The following is a 23,261-nucleotide window of genomic DNA, read 5'->3' as shown; positions in this document are numbered from 1 at the left end:
ATCTATACCACTTCAGAATACTGGCAAATTCAAAACCTACTGAGTGTTAAAAACTACTGTAAGTGCAGATTGACAAAGAACATTTACGCTACTACCAGATGAACGTCTGCATGTCAGTGCACAGGATGCTCTATTGGTCTTTTCTCAGACTCACCATGCGCTGTCCCTGATGATATCTCTTCCATCGAACGAGTAGATTGGTACGTTCTCCCTCATTTTGCTCGTATTGTCACCGAAGATGGACTCCCAGCTGCTGAACAACACTTGGTCCTGAGAGGGGGAGGAGGAGGAGAATATTATGCAGAAAATGTAATTTCTCCTTGAATTCTCCGTGAAGAAGCAGGATACAGAGAATAACGCTTGTTTCCACAGCCATGAAAAACCAACAACCGATAACAGATAATGAAATTCATGCCGAACTGTCCAATAAAACCTTCAAAATAGAAGTAGTCAGAGTGTCAGTCAGACTTGTGCTCAGCCTATGCAGACACCCAACTGTCACATCTCAGCTTATCCCCATATCGCCACGTCCACCGGCAGCAGTGTCTCACCTTGAGGTTCAGGATGGGGAGGCTGTCCCGGTCCGACCGGCGGACAATGGTGTAGAGGTCCTGAAGCTTGGAGGACAGGAATGCTCTGAAGGTTCCCTTCAGGCCCACGGCCCGGGCCTGCTGGAAGCACAGGAAGTCTGCTCCGCGGATTCCTCGCATGTTCCCGGTCTGAGGGGCGTTCAGGGCGATGAGATGCAGCTGTTGAAGACAGGTTTATGTTAAAATAGCAGCCTTTCTCTCTCGCCCGATCAATATAGGGCCAATTTCTTTTTACAAACTAAGTTTGTTTAATTACATCATATCATATCAGTCACGTAAGTATATGGCCCTTGCTTGGACTAGAAAAATAATACAACATGTGAATATTTATCTCCAGGGAAATTATTGACAACTCTGAATGAAGCTGCCTCTCCTGCCACACTCCCTCTTTTGCATCTATCTCTGCAGAGCCATGTGTTCAATAAGTTTACTCCACATTCATCCCACAGTTATACCAGCCAGCACACTTGCCAATATCCATGTTTTTGCTTAAAAAAATATATAAAAAATGCATCCAATCTGGAAACAAAACAATGGAAGCACTAGCTGGATGCAGGTGGAGGAAAAAACAAAGCAGGTGTTACTTATATGCATGAAATAGTTTTCCCCCTCACCCCACCATCTCTGCCAAGTGCCTTATACCATCAACAAAAACTCCCCTTAAAGGGGCAGTAAGCAATTTTGGAGAAAGCTTGTTCTCATTTTGTTGTTGTTGAGATTTTGCTGCTCTGGCCGGGCCGCGAACCGCCAAAACCTGAAGAGTTGCAGCATCACAAGCTAGCAAGTCTCTTAAGGTGTCGATGAGTGATGTTTGCAAACTGCACGCGCAGTGTTGTGTGGTGCGGCCCGAACCATTTTTTTTGTTTTCGATTTACAGAGCCTGGGCTTTTTTTTTCGGCACACATACAGTGATAGCTTATTGACCGTGAGGAAATATTTGCAGATTTTTACAAAACTTCTATTGCTTTAGAATCGCTTACTCGCCCTTTAATAAACACTTGATTGTTGAATAGCACACATCCAATGCAGTGAAAAAAACACCCTGGGCCTGAGGCTCGGGGGTTTACACCAAACAAAATATCCTCCATAATGATAACACTTCATGTTTGTACATTATGTCAGTGAGTTCTCCTGGTTCAGCCCTGCTCACCCCTGATCCCGATACGTCCACGTGTCCGAAGGGCTGTGGAAGAGGCAGGCTGGGTCGTCTCTGCGGAGTGACCGGGTATCTGTGCTCAGTCTTTTGGGTGGCCGGCCTCCCGTCCGTCTGACCCGTCTGTCTGGGGTCTGGGAACCTGGGATCGTACTGTGGCGGGTATACGGGGTCTACAGGCGGGTGCGGCGGGGGCTCAATGGGACGTATGGCGGAGCCGCCCTGCGAATAATGGCCAGCGCCGTTGTTGTTGTGGGACTGGTCCTGGGACTGGGGGTACAGGATGACAGGCGGAGGCTGGACCTCGGCCACCTCGTTCTCCTAGGAATGAAAAATAACACTGATATTTAATTTTTTTCAAATGGGCCAAAATCTGTTTATTCAATTTAGTTATTTTGTGGAGTCACTCACCAGATCTCTGAAGAAGGGCCGGTAGTCTCCGAGCTGAGGGAGGGAAAAGAAGTTCATGACGTCTCAATTCACAGTAAATTCCTCACCTTTGAGCAACTTTAAATAACCATAAATAAACACAATTGAATTTCAGTCAAATAAAGGCGTGCAACCCTGCCAAAACAATTACCGCTGCACTTCATTGAAGCACGTCAGACATATTAGTTTATTAATCCGGCGGTAATGGCAGTACTTGATGTATTTTATCTCCTAGTGGCTAAAAAAATCAATAAGAGCAGGAACTTTAAAGTCTGACTTGTATTACAGCTCTCTGGTGTGGTCTACAGTTGTAAAGTCTGTCTTGAGCGATATGATGAAATTCAAAGCGTTCACATTTCCAGAAGTAAAAAAGCAGACTACTGTACTGTACCATGACTTGCCGCAGTCCATCGCGTACTCTTAAATACAGGTCTGATTTGTCTATGATGTAGATGAGGCTGCCTTCTGCCTGGCGTCTGGCGGAGGCCATCATGGTTTCGTACGACCTCAAAACTGTAATCTGTGTGAGAAAAAAAAGTAAATTAACAAGTAAGAAACAGGTGCTTTATTTCTACTACAAATCAGATTACAACTGGGCCTCTCTATAGATTGATCATTGTGAATAATGAGTTATTTGTTGGACTCAGCTGACAACTGGCTCGCATACTCACAATTAGTGACACAATTATTAAAATGCAGTGTACTGGCACTTACACCAGAGGAGTGACCAGGAGTTCCAGGCGGGCCAGGGGGACCGGGAGGTCCGGGGACACTGGCGGCTATGAATGAAAACAACAGCGTGTTAATGATTTGAATTTGACCTGTGAAAAGCTCCAGTGAACTTTGTCTCCAGTGGTCACCAGAAAATGTGGAGCGGCAGTAGCTCGAGATCGCCTCCACTCTCACCGTCAATAATATCAAGAGTATTTAAACTTACAGTGATTGGGCCTGTATGCTCCGGGATGCGAGCTTGCAGGTCCTGGAGGTCCGGGTGGTCCTGGAGGACCCTGACGTCCATCGTAACCAATGCCCGGCTGCCCTGGTGGTCCCTGGGGCCCAGATGGGCCTATTATGGAATCTCCCTTTGGACCCTAATGTATAAAAAGAGATACATTTACATTATGGGAACATTATAGACACTACGCCAGACAAATTTTGATTGTGTTTTTTTTTTATATACTTAATACGGAAGCGCTGAACTGCCACAGTGAAATGAAAAATATCTTTGTGATTCTCTACTTGTTTCCTAAAATGTTTGGCAATACATTCTTCCAGTAGATTTCGACTACTTAAGAACGTGCACAGTCCCTCCATGTGTCCCTTCATCCTCAGCCTCCAATTATCCCAGATGAGACGTAAACAATGTGTTACAGATCTCTTTTTTACGAGAAAATCATCACGTTACAATGTTTAACTCTCTCGTTATAACGAGAAAAATATGTCGTAATAACAAGAAACACCTCAGATATTTTAAATTCCACTGTGCTGCTCAAAAGTACTGGCGGTTCATTCGTGATTCATACTCTCAGAACTCACCGGTAGGCCTGGTTTGCCAGGAGGCCCCTGTGGACCCTGCACTCCTCCAAATCGTGGGTCATAGTATCCACCGCCAGGCTCTCCCTTTTCTCCCTTCACACCTGAGTCTCCGCTCTGTCCCTTCATTTCATTCTGTTGGAAACAGTTTGAATGTTACAATGACTTTTTTTCTTACAGTACATCCCTCATACTAATGAAACTGGCAGGAGCAATGAGCTAGTTTACCTTGAATGTGTAAATATCAAAATTGGAAGCTGTTCCTAGGAAAACAAAATACAAAGGCATTTTAGTAAAGTACAAACAAATCTCTTAAAAGCAGTGGATTTTTTTCATGCAGGGATGGTAATGTAATATATTCTATACAAACCTGGGATCCCTGGAGTTCCTCGATCGCCACGTTCTCCTTTTTCCCCTTTAACTACTAAAACAAAACAGAACATTGAACCCTGTTAGACGCAGTATCCCAGTTTGACATCGGCGCTGCCACACTGTGCCACCCTGATTAATCGACAGTGGCGTCTGTGTTATCGGTTTATTCTCCAGATCCGGTGAGACTCGACAGACTAATCTCTTGACAATACAGCGTGTATATCCCCTCAGGCTGAGGCGGCTGGATCAAACCAAAGTTAAGATAGAACTGTTTATCTCTGCAGACACTTTAAACCTTTTTCTAAATCTCTCTTCCTTCACTGGCACATTTACTCCGTCTTCTTTACTTCTCCATTGTAAGCCCTGTGGTGTGTGTGCGTGTGTGTGTGTGTGTGTGTGTGTGTGTGTGTGCGTGTGTGTTGGGAGGACATACCTGGGTAATTCCTTGAAGCGTCATCATATCGCTATGAATAAAAAGACAATTTAAATAGTTGGTGACACCAGCACAAGACAGGTGAAACATGTTTAAAAGTTTTAAAGGTTAGGGATCTTGTGTACTCACGTTGAAGCGGTCTAGAGGAATGGTGGGCCCGGGGGGTCCGGGTGGTCCGGGTGGTCCTGCAGGGCCAGGGACTCCCTGAGGAAAGCAAAGTTATTCACTCTATGCCACTTTTGGATGTGTAGGCACGGCAACAACGTGAGCTCATCAACAGCTTTTTGCAGTATTTCAGTATTGTTGGCAGCTGCTGTGACACAATGATTGGTAGCACTGATCTGACTGAAACATGTACAGCTTTGATTCAGGTTAAGGACACTCACTCTGGAAGAATCCACTCACTGAGGAATGGAGGGATGTCTATCAGCATGTAGCACATTTGTTGCATTGAACAGGTGGTTGTCTTTTAGTAAACACAAGACTTGAGTAAATAATGTCTTCAGAAAATAAGCTGCTAGAGAATATCTCAAAGAGGCTTTTCTGATTAGCTAAAGGTTCATTAAATTAAAGATATTATGTATTATTATTATCAAGTATTGGAGGGGCGCTGCGTACCCTTGCATGCTCATTGTATAATAGCCCTGATCTAAATAAGCGTTCCATAATCTCTCCAGCCCTAAAATTTGCACTGGTATCTTGGAAAATGCGCTTTGTAGACCATATTTTTGTTAACCTTGACCTCTGACCGATATCGCTTACTTCCCCTCTAATAGATTATCATCAGACATTCTTCCATGTAATATTCCCTCCAAGTTTGGTGTTTGGTGGAATAAACAAGTGTCTTTTATCATCTGAGGCAGACTGCCTGGGGTCTGGACAACATAATGTCAAACTATCTGAGGTATTTTTTAATAATACTAATACTTACTGGGTAGCCATAGCCAGCACCAGTTGACGCATCTCCTTTCTCACCCTTGTATCCATTTACACCAGGGCGACCCTGAAGGGAGGAAAGAGTCATTGATGAATTTTGTTTTTTTGAGTCACAAAAATAAAAAAAAACAATGAGGTTAAAATGTCATTACACCCATGTAACAGTTTCCCCTAGGTCAGCAACATGTACACTCGCAGTGGCTTCAGAAAATATTCAGACCCTTTCACTTTTTGCATATTAAAATTACATTTGCATCATTAACTCATAATGAAATGTCCATGACATGTCTCTCATTCACTTGTACTCCTCTTTATTGGGTAAATCTCTACAAGCTTATGTTTAAGTCTTGGCTTTGGCAAGGCCACTCAAGACCAGTCAGGTGTTGTCTTGGCTGAATGCTTCTTGGTCTTAAAATCCTCTTTGTATTTGGGTGCATTCATTCTTCCCTCTGTTCTGATCAGATGACATGATGATGCCAGCACCATGTTTCACTGCAGAGATGGAATTAGCCTGGGGATGAGCAGTGCCTGCTGTTTGTTGTACAGTATGTAGCGATTGGAGTTCAATTTAAGATTAGAGAATATTTTTCCTCATTCTCTCCTTTAAATGCTGTTTGACGAACTCCAAGCAGGCTGTCATATGTATTTTACTCAAAGTGCCTTCAGTCTATCCACTCTACCACAAAGGCCTGATTGATGGAGAAGCTGCAGAGACAGCCGTCCTTCCAACAGGTTCTCAAATCTCTGCCGTTTCTGAATTTGGTCGGAACGGTCAACTCTAGGGAAAGTCCTGATGGCTCCAAACTTCTTCCATTACATGATTATTGGTAACAGTCAAAGCTGTAAACATGGTTTCTTAACCTCACCTTGCTCTGTGCCTCAACACAATATTTTATCACGGAGGACTGACCACAATTTGAGGAGCCAGAGAAAAGGGTCTGAATAGTTTTGTAAATGAGATATTTCAGTTATTTTCCAAAATAGATTTGCAAAGACTTCTAAAAATATCTTTCCACTTTGTCATTATGGGTTATTCAGTGTTTAGACTGATGGGCAAAAATCTAATTTTTATCCATTTACAATTAAATTGACAACACAAGTGTGTGAAATGAGAAGGGGTTTGAACACCTTCTAAAGCCACTGTGATATAAACACAAAGGTAATATATATTTATGAGGAATGAGAGACAACAAGAAAGGGCACTTACAGGTCTGCCAGGCATTCCGATTTCACCCTTTATTCCAGGAGGCCCATACTGGCCCTACAACAATAAATCATGAAAGAAGAAGACAACGTGAGCTGAGTGGAGACAAACATATTCGAATAGTTTTGGAACATTAGCTTGAATATCTTAGAAAGAAACGCTGAAAGACTTACAGGAGGGCCAACAGGACCAGAAGGTCCTCTGTCTCCCTGCAGGCGAGGTAGAAGGAGCAGATCAGTTTCAACAGCAAATGTACGACCGTAACACAGCACACAAAAAGCAGGCAGCAAGGTTGCATTTGCGATGTAGCCACATACTGTTCAGTATAGTGGAGGAAAGGTATGTGCATATATTTACATATACAGTGTGTTTTTTTAATGGGGCAGACCGCATCAGTCAGTCAAATGCAGAGCCTCACCTTCAGACCACTCAAGCCGTCCAGATACAGCAGATTTCCATCAGGTCCGATCACTGAGCCGGGCTCACCTTTGTCACCCTGAACACAGAGCAGCAGAACGGGTACAGTAGTGTTGTGCATGATGAGGAGGAGATAAATTAAGTTTTGAAAAAATAAATAAATAAATAAATAAATCAACAACATGACTTTACCTTCACTCCGAAGCCAGGAGAGCCAGGGTCCCCTCTGTCACCCTTTGGTCCAACAGGACCCTGCAGGATGGATAAAAAAAACAAAAAAATCACATTCATAAACTAACAATTGTTGACAACAGGAAAGTTTGCCCCTAAACCAGTTCAAGCCAACATGACCGTTTACAGTGCTGTTTACGCAGTGCCAATATGGTACAACCGTCGTAGAGAAGCACGCTAAAATTTAGTGGACGCCAAACTTTGTTTTACATTTTCAGAAAGCATCATGGATATGTGAAAGCACTGGGCTCCTCTGAGTAAGAGTGATCCTGCAATATCATAAAAAAGAGCTAAATTACTAATTAATTAAACCTTCAAACAAGTATGGTCTATGAAACCTCATAGAGTATATCTGATTACTCTGTGCCATCAGGCTCCACTCTTATCCAAAAATGATTTACTCCTGTTTGAGTTTGTCACAGTTGCAGTGTGGGAAAAATCTACAGGACCATTATGGAAAGTAGGAACCCTCTCACATACATGTGGGCACAGCGTTGTCTCAAGACAGACTTGAAAAACTCTCAGAATCTGGTCCTTTTATCAATCTGCTTCATCCGGACTTTGTGGATGTGGTTAGGTCATATTAGACCAACTGTGGACTGGCACCACGTGCAGATACCCAAACAACTGTCATAATGTTTTGATTCCAATGTTAAATCCTCATTGTTGTGCTGAAATACCTGAAATCACTGTTACCAACTGAGCAGAGCACTGCAGCACTTTTATTTACATTTTTAAGTTTGACTTGTATATCTGTGGCCCATTTTACACTATTGAGGACTTCAGCCAGAGTGAACCGGCTTGGGGCCGAGTGTCCCTGAGATGTTAGGGAAGAAAGAAACTACTGAGACATCGGTCGGGTGGTTGGTTTTGAGTCACTGACAAGAGGGAAATAAAGAGGAAATGCTGAATAAAGAATAATGTTAGTTTTAAGCCATTATCCTTGAACAACAGGAGTAAAAAATATAGAAGGAGAAAAAAACCCAAGTCTGTATTTCAATTAGCATCTCTTGATAATAACAATAACTTTTCATTTCTCATATTGAAGATAAACTCTTCATTTATGCATGTTGATATACGTCACATTCCTGGTTATAACAACAGGGGAAAGCTAGATACATGATGGAACACATGGGGACTTACAGGGAATCCAGCTTGACCAGGTAGACCAGGTCCGCCCTGAACAGTGAAAACAATACAGTTTACATTTGACTTTGTTATCAGACTGATTGTCTCTGTGCTGTTGTCTTCACATATAACAGAAATGTAAGACGATCCAAAGAGCCTTTTTCTGCTCTGAGCTCATTCCACAATGTGTTAACTGTATGTTTCACCATGTGGCATAAATCTTGGACCACTGTTCTTGTCTCAGCTGATCGCCCACTTTGCAATTATAATTAAGTGCACAATTAATGTCATACAGTAAGAGCTGTAAAAAAAATAACGTGATGGAGTTCAGGGCCATGTTAAGTGCTTCATTATAATAAATGCATTTACATCTCATTTTAAAGAATCGAGCAACATTGTGACACTGATGTGAACTTAAAAAGGGGGAAGCCGTTGTGTGAATACTATAACTGTGAGTGTGTGTGTGTGTGTATTTCTACCTGTGCAGTCACGCTCCAATGCAAAAAATACATTATCGAGCGCAGCCACAAAGACTAAGCTGCACTAGAGATGTCATGCATCACCGAGAAGATTTACCTGAGGCCCAACGCTGCCGCCGACTCCGTCGAACTGCAGAAACACAAACACAATAAACGACATGGGCACAATGAAGATCGGCTGCGAACTGTTTTGATAAAAAGCTACTCATGACGTGAGAAACCGCCCGTCACAAAGAGCTTATTCTGAACGAGGCTCATTCACACGTCTGCCACTGTGTCTGCATTGTGTTACTCACATTGCCAGGTGTGGAGTAGATGATCTGTCCCGGTGGTCCAGGTGGGCCTGGTGGACCTGGGAGTCCGGTTCCATCTCGACCATGGTCTCCCTTAAACCACAACACAAACACAACAACATTAAAAAAAATCTTCTTTTCTATTCTACCTGGTAAGAAATCCAAAACCGAAAGGAATCACATGTTAAACACATAGACACACAATTTGTGTTTTGCAATGGCATTATATATATCAGACATAGATCAGCATCATAGAGACACTTGTTTTACAGTGAGCATGATGTACAGTAGAAACAGATATTCAGGGCGATATTTACCCTCTCTCCTTTGTCACCGCTGTCGCCCTTTGGTCCCTGCAAAATTCATGAAGAATGAAACAGAAAGTTACTTAGACAAAGATCCACAAGTCTGCTGCAGAACAGTCTAACAAAAGATGATGTCTTGTTAAGTGTCTTGTTAACTGAAAACAATAACTATGCTATTCTATTTTATCATTATATGACAAAATCCTGTTAAATAAGATGAAAAGTTAGAAGAATTCAATTTTATTCACATGCAAAATTAAATTCACTTTTATGTAAGCAGATCAACATCTTCTGCCTCAGTTGAATATATCTGATTTTAAAGTGCTTTAAAACAAAGTGCTTTAAAGTGCTTTAAAACAAAGTCAAAGGATGGAGAGAGTGTATTTTCCCTTCGGTTGTCACAAAAGGCAAAAGACAAAGAGAATCAAACATTAGATATTATCTAATATAGATCCATACATGGCTGCTACACACATTACAACAGATTAGTCACTCACATTGTGCTTGATGTTTTGCTCCAAAATATATCTAATATAGTGAAAAAATGATCTTAACTCAAGGTCCACTTACTAGCTACAGAACTCCATCACATGGTCTCCATCAGTGGATGGAGTTTGGCCAGTTGTCATGACAACATGACTTGTCTGGGGAGATTCTCATTCATCCAGGTCATGTTATCCACAAGGGTGTTGATTTAGGGACAAGTGGACTTGGTTGTAGTTGCTAAAAGATGTTTCACCTCTCATTATTGTTTCAGTTGTTCCTGATCAACACCCTCATGGACAACATGAACTCAGTATGGATGGGAACTGAGACATCTCCATGACAACTAAACTGACCTCCACCCACTGGTGATGTATTTGAACCCCTGGAGAAATCTTTTAAAAAAAATCTTTTTTAAACTTTTGCTAGGAACATAATGTTACAATTAAAATGTTCATAAAGCATTTTGGATGTGGATCGTGAAATATGATGATTTCCTCTGCAGTGTAGTTACTTTTCTTTCTTCAACAAAAACAAACAAAAAAACCCCATACATGACCAACCAAAAAAAGAAAGAAATGTGCAGATAAACCATTTCACATACAAGAAAATCAAAACAAAACAAGTATTATTAGTATTATTTTTGACAGCTTGCCCTGTCTACAATGTAACACTTAACCAAATCCTATTTCGTGACACAGGTTTCAAACATCTAACTCTATGTTAATGCAAGGACTCCTCAACAACCATATGAACTCTGGTGTCCAGTGGTGCATGAAATATTCTTCCGTCAGAAGGCCACATCTAGATGGTAAGCCCTTTTTTTACCTGAGGTCCTTGGAAGCCGTCCAGCCCGGGTCGCCCTTCTCGTCCTGCAGGACCTTCGCCGCCCTTCTGACCCGGTATGCCTGGCAACCCAGGTTTACCCTGCAGAGGTACATTCAAATTATACCGGTGAACAAAACAACAGACAACTGTGAAAAATGTAAAAAAAAAATAGTAAAACTAATACAGACAGTAAACAGCAGGGACAGTTAGAAGACAAAATAGTTTCTCCTCTTTCAGCAGTTAGCGTAACAGTCTTAATTCCTAAAAGTTTTGATGTTTCAAATTCAACAAAGGACTGTCTCACACTTAATATATAAAAAGGATTGTCTGCATTAATATTCTTCCGGCCCTGCCAATCTGAATGACAAATTAATCCATATTAAGATAACCACAAATATGTATCTACTAGTGATTATCTTTTTTTGCTCTTAAAGTTCCTTTAAGGAGAACTTTTACATTTTACGCATAAAAGTATGTTTGTTCTACTTATGCCATTGACAGTCACACACCACTGGTCCACCCAGCCTTCAGCTGCCTTGTGCTCATCGCTTTGCTTTTGTTCATATGGTCCAAATATGGATATGGATCTAACCAAAGCTGAATTGATGCTTTCATGTGGGAATTGCTACATAGCTATCTGGATTCAATAAAGCCTGATCTCTAAGTGATGAAATTACAGCACTGGACAGTAGTGAGGATAAATCTACTTCCAATGAACCTGAAAGTTGAATTTGTTCAGGGCTAAACACTCGCCTGTCACCTTAGAGAACCAGGTTCAGTCCCAGGTAGTTGTGCCTCACGCTTGTTAGAGATTTTCCTCTAATAAAAAATTATGGGCTGAGATAATTCTGATTTTATATTCAAAACAAGATCACATGTTCAAAGCAGTATAAAAAGTAGGGAAACAAGGTGAGTTGGACAAGATGCAAAAATAGAAGAAGACAACTCGCGACCGATCACTGGAAAAAAAAATCCTTATTTACTCACCGGAAGTCCAGGAAAGCCGGGAGGACCCTGAAAGCAGACAACAGATGTATATCTTCATCATGTATTTTAAACTTCATATTAAAAAAAATCAATCATTAATTACACACCATGTTGTTTTTATAGAAGGTGACTGATAAAAAAAATTATGGCTCCTCCTTGGGCTGGATATCTGGTTTTCAGGCAACTTGTTTTCAACTTTTTGTTAACGCTATTGATAAAATGTCAAACTAAATAGCTTACAGTTTTGAATAGCCTTTCTTCAAATCTGTACAAAACAAATATGAGTAGACTGGACTTAATTTTAAATGTAACGTGGGTGCTGTTCTTTATGAATGTGAGGCTAACTGTGGTGATGTCACAGATGTCTAACCGTGCTTCAAAATTCGCACAAGTTCTGCCATAAAATGCAATTTTAACTCAAGAGCAAAAAAGGAAACACCAAACTTATTTTCAGATTTTATGTTGCTCCTTTGAACCTGCTGATCAAATCAGCTGATTCAGATTCAGTGACTCACTCTGGTTTATTTTTGGAGACTAAATATTTAAGCCCAAAGACAAATGATAGTTAAACTTAGAGATATCATCTTCCACAGGCCCTCAAGTCTTATGGAATTCCCTATGCGGCTCCGACCTGTCTTCCTTCTGGTCCTCTGACGCCAGGTAGTCCATTGGTGAAACCTCCTCCTGAGCCCTCCATGTCATCCTTCAAACACCAATCAAGATTTTGTTACAAACAGACCAATTTACTGTGATTCTATTCTGATTTAACTTACTATTCAGAATATTCTCAATAATCTTCGGTATATCTTCAACATAAATGATACTATGACTTCAGGGGGAAGTGATGTGACTGGGATCTCCCCTCTTCAATGAATAGTACAGAATCTAACTGTTATATTAAAGATACAAAATTGTTTGCTCTCTGTTTATCTACTGTAGTGTGGATACTTTATGACAATTGCTCTGTTCAAATGTTATGGTCAACTGTCTGAAAACACTGTCACACAATTTTGCAGATTAATATTCCTCATATCCCTAGCAAAAAGAAGTGCAGATTTAAAAAAAGGTTTTAAATCTTTTACCACAACAATTTGTTAGCTTTTTTAAAAAAAAAACGCATCTTCACCACATAAGATCTGAAAGTGAACTCACAAATCCAACGCGATAACTTGGTCCAGGAGGCCCGGGAGGCCCAGGTCGCCCAACTGGTCCGATGGGTCCAGGCAGACCCGCCAGTCCGGACTCTCCTGCAGGTCCCGGTAAACCAAGGTCTCCTCGAGCTCCCTGTAGGATGGTATGATAGGAGTAAAATCAGTGTTCAGAGGAAATAAAAGAATAAAAGCAAACACAAAAGTTTCATCTGTAAGGTAGCGTGGAACTTTTGAATTTGTTGTCAGGAATGTTACGTGTCCTGCGGAAAACTACAAACGCTCGTGTCATGCATTGTTAAGTTACCCGAACCAGTGAGTATTTCAAAGTGCATATGATCCTGCACAAACGGCCGTGCTCATTTCCCAGGGGGAACCAAATATTTCACTAGGTGTTAAATGAAACCATAGCCAGCACTCAGATTAAACTTTGAGTCAAGTCTTGTAGCTGACAACATTTGACAAACATTTGCATATTGTTCGACGTCACAAATCCCCTCGGATGTATGACGTGCACCTGCAGATGGGAAGGCTTAGGAGAGTACAGGGAGGATAAATAGTGAGGCGGGAGATTGGTGAGAAAAGAGAAGTGGGAGCTTTGTCTGGAGAAATGAAAGGGACAGGAAAGGTTTTTAGAAAGAGTTGGATGAAAAGAAGTGGACCAAGTTCTGGTATCCCTAAAAAGCATGTTACGAACTTACAGTACATTTGAATCTGTGTACCCTCTCAGGACTATGTCTAATAAAGTCCTCTATTCTACTGATTGCAACAAGAGCAATTTGCATTTGGCTGCTGATCACTTTGGGGTAAAAAAAAAAGTAAAGTCATAAATCTTTACCTTCTCTCCAGCTACTCCTGGAAGACCCAGCTCGCCTGAATCACCCTAGAGTAGAAAAGAAAGAGTTGTGACATAGCAAAATACATATACATATAAAAAAAACTGTGGCTGTCTAAACTGTGGCTGTCTCTGTAGGCTACAGGTCCCTGACTATCTATTAGGGGGTGTTAAGTGGAGATGTGTGCGACTCACCAGTATATCATAGCTCTTTGTGATATACAACGTTGAAACAAGCTGCTAACGAGCCTCTGCAGAATTATTTATGAAGGTTGAGCTATTTCATACACACATTTCTTTACAAGATACAGCATTTGAGAGGACCTCCGCTGTCATGGGGCGACTTGCAGAGACAGGAAATAACCACACTATCAAAACTCAGGTGGTCAAAAACAGGTAGTCCTGCCACCTCAGTACTTCTTATATTACCAGACGATTAAAAACTGCATCATAAATCAATACACAAAGTGATGGGACCTCACTGCAGGTGGCAACATCAGTCCCCAGGTAGGTTAAATGGCCTGTGTGTCCATTGGATTTGGCTTTAATAAATCAAATATCATGTCTACACTCGTCAGTATTGAGCAGCTTTGTGAATTGAGTTCCACGTATGCTAAAAATGGATTTTGGTTGTAGTCTTCAGAGAAGAAACAAGGACAAATACCTTCTCTCCTTTGGGACCGAGAGCTCCTGGGAGGCCATCGGTACCTGGTAAACCAGGCAAGCCCTGGAGGCCAAAAGATTTGGATCAGATCATACACAAGTTGTTGATTTGGTTAGACTGTGCAATATACTGTGTAACGTAGGAAGTTAGCTGGCCAGTAGTGTTAAAAGAACAAGAAAGTTGACACTTACAGGTTGACCGGGTGCCCCATCCTTTCCTGGCGGTCCAAATGCCCCAGAACTCAGTGATGTGCCGCCTGTGGTGAGACCAGGAGGCCCAGGGGGACCAGGGGGACCTGGTAGCCCAGGTAGTCCCTACAACAACAAAAACCATATCATCAATTTACAGTGATCTGTGATGCATTAGCTGCTGCATGAGAGGTGAATGGACCTAAAATGTGAAATGCCTTTTTAACAATAATTTATCTTCCTTGTGCTTTTGAAAATCTGGACACAAGCTTGATAAAGTCATAACAGCGACAAGAATCTCAAACAGAACTGCAAGTCCTCCTCACCCGGATGGATTCCAAGTCCGGGAAACCTGAGCCTTCCATATCCACAAAAGTCTGAAATACATAAGTTGAAATCAGTTAATTGTTCAACAAATTATTCACAAGGGCAGGCAGCTTTCTGCTGATGCAAACTGTGTTTGGATGTTGTCAAGTATGTGAGATCAACTCACAGATCTCATTCCTGGTCCGGGGGGCCCGGGAGGGCCTGGGACCCCCCTGGGGCCAGGTTGACCCTCTCCACGGTCTCCCTGTGAGAACAAGACTCGTTAAGACAAGGTAAGCTATACCTTCAACAGAGATTTGAGATATATGTGTGTTAGTGTGTGTGCGTGCGTGTGTGTGTGTGTGTGTGCGTGTGTGTGTGTATCTTACCTTCTCTCCTTTGGATCCAGAGTCGCCTGGTGTTCCTGGGAAGCCTGGAGGTCCATCAGGACCCTGTGTGGAAGGAACCATAAGGTTAGGAGACTAGAGTCTTGTCTTCATGGTGCAACAATGAAAAGGTCTCTACTTTAAACATTCCACCATCACAGAACATGTTGACTGTTAATGAGATTTAAAGCAATCTTTCAGTGTTCCTTTTATTGTAGAGGACAAAAGAAAAAAGAAAGAAACTTACAATTTTTCCATCCTCACCAGGATCACCCTGCGAGAATGAAATAAAGAATGATTACTCTGAGAATTGGGAACATAAAATATAAAATGAAATCAACATGACCAATCGACAAGTTCCAGTTGAGTTTAAGAGCCAACTTTAGATTACAACTTTTATTAATATGCCACTTCGCTGAGTTTCTCAATATGGTTAAAACAAACACAGTAAATGTTGGTTCAACATCATCATCTATCCTTTGAGGGTCACAGGGGGCTGGAGACAATCCCAGCTAACAATGGTTGGGAGGTGGGTTGCTCGCTGGACGGGATGCCAGTCTATCAGAGGGCTGACTCATGGAGACAAAACCATCCATACTCAAATTCACACCTACAGGCAATTTGGAGTCATGCGTTAACTGAGCCTGCATGTGTTTGCACTGTGTGAGGAAGCTGGAAGTACCCGTGGAAAACCCACGCAGGCCCGGAGAGAACATGCAAACTCTTCACAGAAAGACCCCAGCAAGCAGGGTCTGGGTTCCAACCATAGACTGTAAATAAAAGTTGGGCGATGGGTCTCCACTTTAACTCTTGACTTTTTAGTTTTGTCCATGTCACTTTCACCAACATGGAGGTGGCTTTTATTATCTATACTGGAGCCACCACCAGGGGGTTGATCCAGATGTTTAGGCTTCACTTTTGTGGGAGCTGTCATGTCATCTATCTTTCTATACAGTCTATGGTTCCAAACCCAGAACCTTATTGCTTTGAGGCGAAAGTGCTAACTACTGCATCACCATGCCAACTGTCAACAACAACAACGACGACGACGACAACAACAACAAGACATTTATATTCAGTGTCATCAAGTGAAAAACAAATGTATCTGGAGTCTACTTACAGGATCGCCATCAGCTCCTGGTGGTCCCTGGGGGCCCGGGACACCTTGTGGTCCAGCTGGTCCTCGGGGTCCAGGGGCACTCGAAACAACTGCGCCGTCATTGCCTACTGAAAATTCGGTTGCAGGCCCTGGAGGGCCGGGGGGGCCGGGGGCCCCAGGGAGGCCGGCATCACCCTTCGTTCCTTGGTAGCCAAAGCCTGCACTGCCCTATAGATGAAGAAGCACCTTTGTTAACTGAAGTTAACGGATCAGACGGGATGAATTAAAAAAACCCCGTCTCATCTAGAAATTAAACAGGTCATGTTGATGAAGACGAGTTAGTGACAAAGACCACAAGTCCTTATTTAATTGAACTTACCTTCAATCCCTTTTCTCCTGGTTCACCCTGACAATCAAAAACAAGAAACGGTAGTGGTCAGTGACGAGTCTTCACTGAATAGAACCACTGAAAAGGCAGTGGCATAAATATGTAATATCACAGACAAATCCACATGAAGGAGTATCTCACACACCGAGCGTGCACACTGGCACTAGTGTGGAGGCACCAGTGGAAATCAAATTTAACAAACCACAGAGCTGCACGCTCAAATGTTTTATTACCTGTAACACAACAGTACCCTGAATACCTCATCTTCATCATCATCAATATCATTGTCATCACCTCAACATAACTCAGAATGTAACTTTTGTCAGTCAGTGCAAACTGGTTATATTTAAGTCTTTTTGTGTATTGTCCTGTGTCATCCTTCATTCTTCAATTTTAACATTTTTTTTTTGTCAGTTATTTTTGTTTGTTTGCTTTTTATATCTATGCCCTGTGCTGTTTATCCTTGTCCGTGGTTTGGATCTTTATTTGGGCAAGTGTGTTATGTGAATGTTGTTTCATGTCAGAGCAAAGTTAATGAGAATGACCTCACTTTAAAGGACTTTTATCTTTCCTCTACGATCATTGTGGCAACATTTGTCCAACACAAAGACGACAGAGCAAGAGCACATAAACACACATATACACACACGTCTTACTAATATAAAAATAATATATGTACAGACAGAATAAAAAATCAAATTTTATCAAATGCAAAACGTTTCAATGCATTGCATATGCTTGCATTTAATGAGGACTTGTACTGTAGCTCCCTCTAGTGTTTACATCATCACATTTTATCAAACATTATTATACGAAGAAAGAAAGAAAAAGTTCAAACCTTCTCTCCGCGGGCTCCACCCCGTGAGCCGGAACCAGAGCCTGATTCTCCCTTCGACCCAATTGGACCCCTCTCTCCTTTCTCTCCTCTGTCCCCTTGGTCGCCCTTGTCTCCTTTAGCCCCAGCCGCTCCTGGAATACAACCACAAAGGGCAGAGTCATTAACATCCTCATGAAAAGACGTCTAAGAAATGATTTACTAATGTATCCCACATCTGAAACTGCAACCAGAACGTTTCTTGCCCCCCCCCCCCCCCCATATAGAGAAAAATAAAAAAAGGAAATTTACTTCTTGCTCAATGTAGCAAGAATGCCAGTGTACATGGTTGCAATTTATAGGCCGTGTCAACGTTTAGAGGTGGTAATTGAGTGCACCTTCATACAACCGTATGTTTCACAATCTTTATATATTTTTTCTGGTATAAGTCGATTGATTTTTTTTTACACTCCAGCTAAACGTGTCACTTTTCAGTGTATGAAATGCAGCCCACTTCTTCAGTTATACAGAAATCACCCATCTCCATCACTGCTGACATGCACAGCAAAATGATGTCCACTGCAAGGAGGGTTCTGCAATATTTCATTTCAGTGGTTACAGGTACAGAGTAGTAAAAAAATGGACCACATGCCTCTAAATGAATACATAACTGTGAAAAATTCATTGAAAAAAATTAATGTAACACATCGTGGTATTAGGAGACTATCCTATACAATGCTCGCCCTGTCTGTTCCAATCCAAAACCAAAATTGTTTTTCCAGAACCAGACATTCACACCATGCAACAAGCACATAACAACCACGAGAAAACCACAAACCAATAATAGTAAAGTTACAGCCTGACCGTCCCAAATTTCCAATCCCCTGGCCTATACACAAACATCTCGACCACCTTATTCATGCATCCGTGTGCTTTTCACATTTACGTGAGCTCCTGCATGAGGAGAACACACATGAAGCACACAGGAGGACAGAAAGGAGAAAAAGATAACTTTGTCTTGTGTTTTTTAACTCCCCGTGACCCACCTGCTGACCCAGGAAGTCCGAGCCTGGACTCCACAGAAACTGAAACGTGCTGGTTGTCACTTGCTGAACACAAGGCAGAAGACAAGTGTTAAATCAAGGCTCCAGATTGACAGTATGTCAAGTGGGGGATTAACGCTACCATATACTGCATTGCGCATAATGTCCAGTAGATTGAGACGTGTGCCAGTCAATGTGTTTCTAGCGGAGCGCTGAGCGGCTCAGCAGGTATGAACTCTGCAACACCACGTGCTGTTATAGTCCTCTCCCTCTTCCTTTACCCACCAGGTGACGTGTGTCACGTGTCGGCTTTTGGCCTTTAGTGTGAAATAAACATTTTTATGAACTTTATGAACAGTTTTGAGTATTTGCAAAACAGCAAGGCGGGCAGATCTGAAGGCATCTGTGTAATCACTCTGAAGAGGGATTCATTGAAACACAAATCCACTCAAACATTTTTAATTGACCACCCCGTGTCCTGCAGAAAAAGAAAAAATGATCTCAGGCTGGTTTATTTTTTTTATCTGTGAGCACAATGGCTTACGGTAGCTTGATAAACGAGCAAGCAAGTCTCTTTTCAGGAAGTGTTGACTGTTTCCACGTAAACTCACCCGTCTCCCTCCCAGCGGACGCCTGCTCTTTGCTGGTCAGTGGTGGCTGCTGAATGGGCCGAGAGGATGGAGGAGTAGTCTGCAGGAAAATAAACAAAGACAGATGCATATTTAATGGAGCCATCAGTGACATATTCTGAACGCTGCACTGCATGGGAAAATGTTGTTCTCGTTCATATTGTTCCTAAACAATCCCGACAAAAAATGACTCACGCTTCCGCCTGTGTTACCATTCAACCGCACTAATGTTTACACTTTGTGCAGCCGAAGCTCTCTTTCTGACTGACTGGACTGTTTCCCAGCTCTACACCAAGTCTTCTTTAAACATGATCAGTCAACATCAGACCAACTTTTTTTTTTCTTTCTTTCTCATGTCTGGGTCCTATTGCAAAATGTGTCTTTAGGTGAACCTTATTGAAGACTTCAAGGAACACAGCCCACAGTCTGTCACACTGATCTCACCTGCAGCTGCAACATGTCAAGAACAAGAGTTATAGCGACACCTGGAGGACAATAAGCTTATTTAAAATACAAACAGCACACACCGACCTCAGTTTGTATTTGTCTCTGTGTATGTGTAGGATCAACCTATTGCTGCTAAAGCAGACCTCGCTTTTATCCTGCAAAGGCCCACGACCCACAAAAAGTGGTTGAATATAGGGAGGGATATGGAGTGTGTGTGCGTGTGGTTGTTCCTTGACCTTTGTGCTCTCTTTTGGCGACAAAATTAAGCGTTCAAAATAATCTATGCACATGAAAATAGCATAAAATATTTAGAAAAACGATAATCTAAATCTTTCTGTGAACCCTTTGCAAGTGTGTTTGTGGGTGGGTTTTGTGGACAGAAGAAAGAGAGGCCTGCCTGTAGTGCCAACTGTCTACTGCCACTAAAAACAGCAAGGGGGATCAGCTCTGCATTACAAACTGCTTTTGGGTAAAAAAAACCCGAAAAGAAATAGAGACAGAGAGGGAGGAGAGTCTGCGAATATCCCCCGGTCTGTAGCTCATTCTTCACCGGTGACACATCTCGAATTGTCACCTGTGGAATTCAAGAGAGTAGTGGAATGAAGAATGTAGGGGAGGGGAGACGGGTGGATGGGGGGGCAGCCACAGGGGCAAAGTGAAGCCAGTGTTGTTAATTACCCATTAACCCGTTTCCTCCCTGGGAAACTCAGCGTGGACTTTGCTAAGAATTCGGCCTGACCACTGCCGACTGTTCTGAGCTGATGTACGTATTAATGTGACAGAGAATACCCTGCTTGTTCACTCCTTTACCAATCCGTCATAGCCGGGGATGATGGGTGGGAGGGTCTCTGCCTTTAGAACATCGTGTTGATAGATTTGGAGTACACAAACCCGCTGACTTTAAGAGAAGGTATGCAGCTTCCGCTGGCAATCATATTCCACCTCTGCAGGAGCCTTTTTTTCCCCCAGTGCACATCCGATGAAGTACACAGAGGAAACTTAGTAGAATTTGAACATTTTTATGGTAAGCCTGAGAATTAAAGGAAAAACAGACCAGCTGTTTATAAAGTGCAGCAACAAAATTTGACTGTCATTTGTCTGACTCTTGTGTAACAGAGAACTGTCAACAGCACCGTCTACAGGACCACAGTTTGCCATGATAATGATAATGATCACTCAAATTAAGGACATTTGTGTTGTAGACGTGCCTGGGAAAAAGGCAAACATGACTTGGGAGTTTGCCTTTCCCATCTCAAAAGATGCCACCCAGGTAAACAGAGCACAATGCAGCTACAACAGCGTTTTGCCCAGGCTGTTATTATAAAGATGAAGAAGATTAGGCAAACTTAAACTTTTCTCCATTCAATTATATCTAATAATTACTCAGTCAGTCAATTTTAATACTCATTGCATTACATATTTTTTCAGTCGTATCTTGTCACATATTGGAGGGAAATCTCCCCTTTTCCACACTTTTTTTTTTGTTACATCTTATGGTACGAAAAACAGCTATTAAATAATTTGCAAATATTAAAATGAATCTTGGCTGAATTCCATTTCGGTGCTTCACTTTCACGGTCCTGGTATTCAACTCTAAATGCAATCTTAGTATGCCGGTAAATTTGTTCATATTCAGGAAATTTCATGTAATTTATAGTTATTTGTGGACATATTTGATGTTAGAAGCAACTGCAACTAAATGGCCATATCAGAAACAATGAAACGCATCACGTCAGGTTAGTATTTTAGAATCATTTCCTCTTTGGGCTTCATGCTGAAGTGTGACACTCGAGCAGTGACATTCTTAAGGATGACTGACCAGCTCTGCCATCCATCACCACCAATTCCGGGATGACAAAATGGAAAAGTTTCACTCGTACAACGCTTCCTCTCTTAACTTGTCTTTGCCCAGACTTGCCATAATTGCACGGGTTCGACAATTGCGCAGAGTGTGGGTTGTACTGTCTGTGAACAGACATCAAATGGAAAAAACATAAAAAATCTCAGCAGGTAGGAATTAGATGCCAGCTGTTGTCTTTTACATTACACGAAATATTACACGATGCTAATAAGTGCCTATGGAACAGATGGAAAAGCCCGTTGTAAAACCTGCAGAGCATCAAGGCAGACTACTGTAAGTAGGGCAGAGGGGGACGAAGAGACTTCCGACTCGAGGTACCTGACCCTGTCTGCCTCTCCAACTTTTTTTTCCACCTCTGTCAGTTCCTGTACACAGCTGATCGAGAAACCAGTCAGGATAACAAAACCTTGAAATGGGGCGGCGGTGATCGAGTCCAAATTTACATCTGTTTTTTTGACTCTCCACTATAATTGTGAGTGGGAGTGCGAGCACGCACAGAGGTGGCTGCGGTGGGTGGAGCTTATGCTATAGTGTGTTCCAACTTGCGTGGTTATCTCGGAGGGCAGGAAGATGTGAGTGGGTGTCTGGGGAATTCGATTGTGTGCGTGAGTGTGAGAGAGACAGAAAGCAGACAGAGGAAGACTGAGGGACAGGAGAGATAGAGAGAGTGACGGATGGAGGGAGGAAGGAGGAAACAAACAGATACACATGGACACAGTGATTTAGGGGAGGGTCTTCATCCAGGTGATAGGTCCAGAGGTCCATAAGATATCATTCAAATTCAAATTCAAAAGGATTGAGTCCCCAACACTGAACGTTTAGAGTGGACACATTTTAACTCACCAATCTCAGTCCAGTCTAAAAAAGAGGCAACTTTATATGAAAAAGTCTTAATCTCCAAATGTATGAGTCAGAAGCATCTCAATTTCCAGTCGTCAACGCAGAAGTTTTTACTCTCTCTTGAGGGACCAGTGTTCGCTCACCAGTAACTTGAGACATTGGTGGTGTACTCAACACTGGGATGACTCAGTTTGCAGAAGCACAGTCTGCAGTTAATAATCTTTGATGATTGATCAGCTGTTTGGATCATCTTTAGGGAACAAAGCATTATTCATCCAGCCATTCATTCTCCTTCCTACTCTCTCATATATTCTTGATTTATTATCCAGAGCAATTTCCAGGAAGGAAACAGAAGACTAATCCAGAATGTTTCAATATAATGTGTAAAGGCAGCAAAAATAATTTCAAGGAATAGTATGTGTGTATATCTGTCGATGAATCGTCTGTTCATTCAGGCTAATTCTATCCACAACCTTTATCAATGCAGCATAGAGTAATTCAGTCAGGCTTAAATAATGAGGAAAAACAAAGCAATAGCAGTTGAGTGTCAAACCTTCACAAGTTACAGGTAGGAGAGTTCAGTAATAAGCAAAGGATGTTCCATACCGTCAATCTGTGTTTCTCCACGGCTGGTCTTGTGGGTCTCGGTTCCTCATAGCCACTTCCATCGCCTGAAGCCTGAGGAGACCAGCAATGCGTTGAACATTTCATTATTAAGACCACAATATATTCTTCTGGGTCTAATTCAGAGCATTCAGACCTCTAACATCTTTTAAAAAAAAAAAAAAAAAATATTTAACAGTGTCAGGAAT

General features: G+C 42.0%; 1 protein-coding gene across 3 annotated transcripts in view; it reads right to left on the bottom strand.

Annotated features, from left to right (window-relative positions):
- The window catches only part of col18a1a (collagen type XVIII alpha 1 chain a), a 73,188-nt gene that overhangs the window by 2,017 nt on the left and 47,910 nt on the right, over nt 1-23,261 (bottom strand). For 2 of the 3 annotated variants that reach the window (XM_035603983.2, XM_047337242.1), the window contains 38 exons: nt 23,056-23,127; nt 19,284-19,362; nt 18,676-18,738; nt 17,654-17,784; nt 16,807-16,833; nt 16,449-16,655; nt 15,576-15,602; nt 15,332-15,394; nt 15,130-15,207; nt 14,963-15,013; nt 14,640-14,762; nt 14,449-14,511; nt 13,788-13,832; nt 12,954-13,085; nt 12,433-12,504; nt 11,802-11,828; nt 10,815-10,913; nt 9,516-9,551; nt 9,202-9,291; nt 9,003-9,035; nt 8,442-8,477; nt 7,260-7,319; nt 7,069-7,146; nt 6,824-6,859; nt 6,654-6,707; nt 5,442-5,513; nt 4,640-4,714; nt 4,511-4,541; nt 4,076-4,129; nt 3,934-3,968; nt 3,709-3,840; nt 3,110-3,263; nt 2,887-2,951; nt 2,564-2,692; nt 2,155-2,187; nt 1,741-2,064; nt 552-749; nt 155-270 (listed from right to left, as the gene is read on the bottom strand). In XM_035603983.2, the coding sequence (XP_035459876.2) occupies nt 155-270; nt 552-749; nt 1,741-2,064; nt 2,155-2,187; nt 2,564-2,692; nt 2,887-2,951; nt 3,110-3,263; nt 3,709-3,840; nt 3,934-3,968; nt 4,076-4,129; nt 4,511-4,541; nt 4,640-4,714; nt 5,442-5,513; nt 6,654-6,707; nt 6,824-6,859; nt 7,069-7,146; nt 7,260-7,319; nt 8,442-8,477; nt 9,003-9,035; nt 9,202-9,291; nt 9,516-9,551; nt 10,815-10,913; nt 11,802-11,828; nt 12,433-12,504; nt 12,954-13,085; nt 13,788-13,832; nt 14,449-14,511; nt 14,640-14,762; nt 14,963-15,013; nt 15,130-15,207; nt 15,332-15,394; nt 15,576-15,602; nt 16,449-16,655; nt 16,807-16,833; nt 17,654-17,784; nt 18,676-18,738; nt 19,284-19,362; nt 23,056-23,127 (3,200 nt within the window). The remainder of the gene's footprint in view (nt 1-154; nt 271-551; nt 750-1,740; nt 2,065-2,154; nt 2,188-2,563; nt 2,693-2,886; nt 2,952-3,109; nt 3,264-3,708; nt 3,841-3,933; nt 3,969-4,075; nt 4,130-4,510; nt 4,542-4,639; nt 4,715-5,441; nt 5,514-6,653; nt 6,708-6,823; nt 6,860-7,068; nt 7,147-7,259; nt 7,320-8,441; nt 8,478-9,002; nt 9,036-9,201; nt 9,292-9,515; nt 9,552-10,814; nt 10,914-11,801; nt 11,829-12,432; nt 12,505-12,953; nt 13,086-13,787; nt 13,833-14,448; nt 14,512-14,639; nt 14,763-14,962; nt 15,014-15,129; nt 15,208-15,331; nt 15,395-15,575; nt 15,603-16,448; nt 16,656-16,806; nt 16,834-17,653; nt 17,785-18,675; nt 18,739-19,283; nt 19,363-23,055; nt 23,128-23,261) is intronic. The other variant, XM_047337243.1, reaches the window with a different exon arrangement.

The sequence above is a fragment of the Scophthalmus maximus genome, chromosome 14 (genome assembly GCF_022379125.1).
Source record: "Scophthalmus maximus strain ysfricsl-2021 chromosome 14, ASM2237912v1, whole genome shotgun sequence".
Classification (NCBI taxonomy): domain Eukaryota; kingdom Metazoa; phylum Chordata; class Actinopteri; order Pleuronectiformes; family Scophthalmidae; genus Scophthalmus; species Scophthalmus maximus.
The sequence above is the reverse complement of the archived record's forward strand: the minus strand, read 5'-3'. Positions and strand labels throughout refer to the sequence as shown.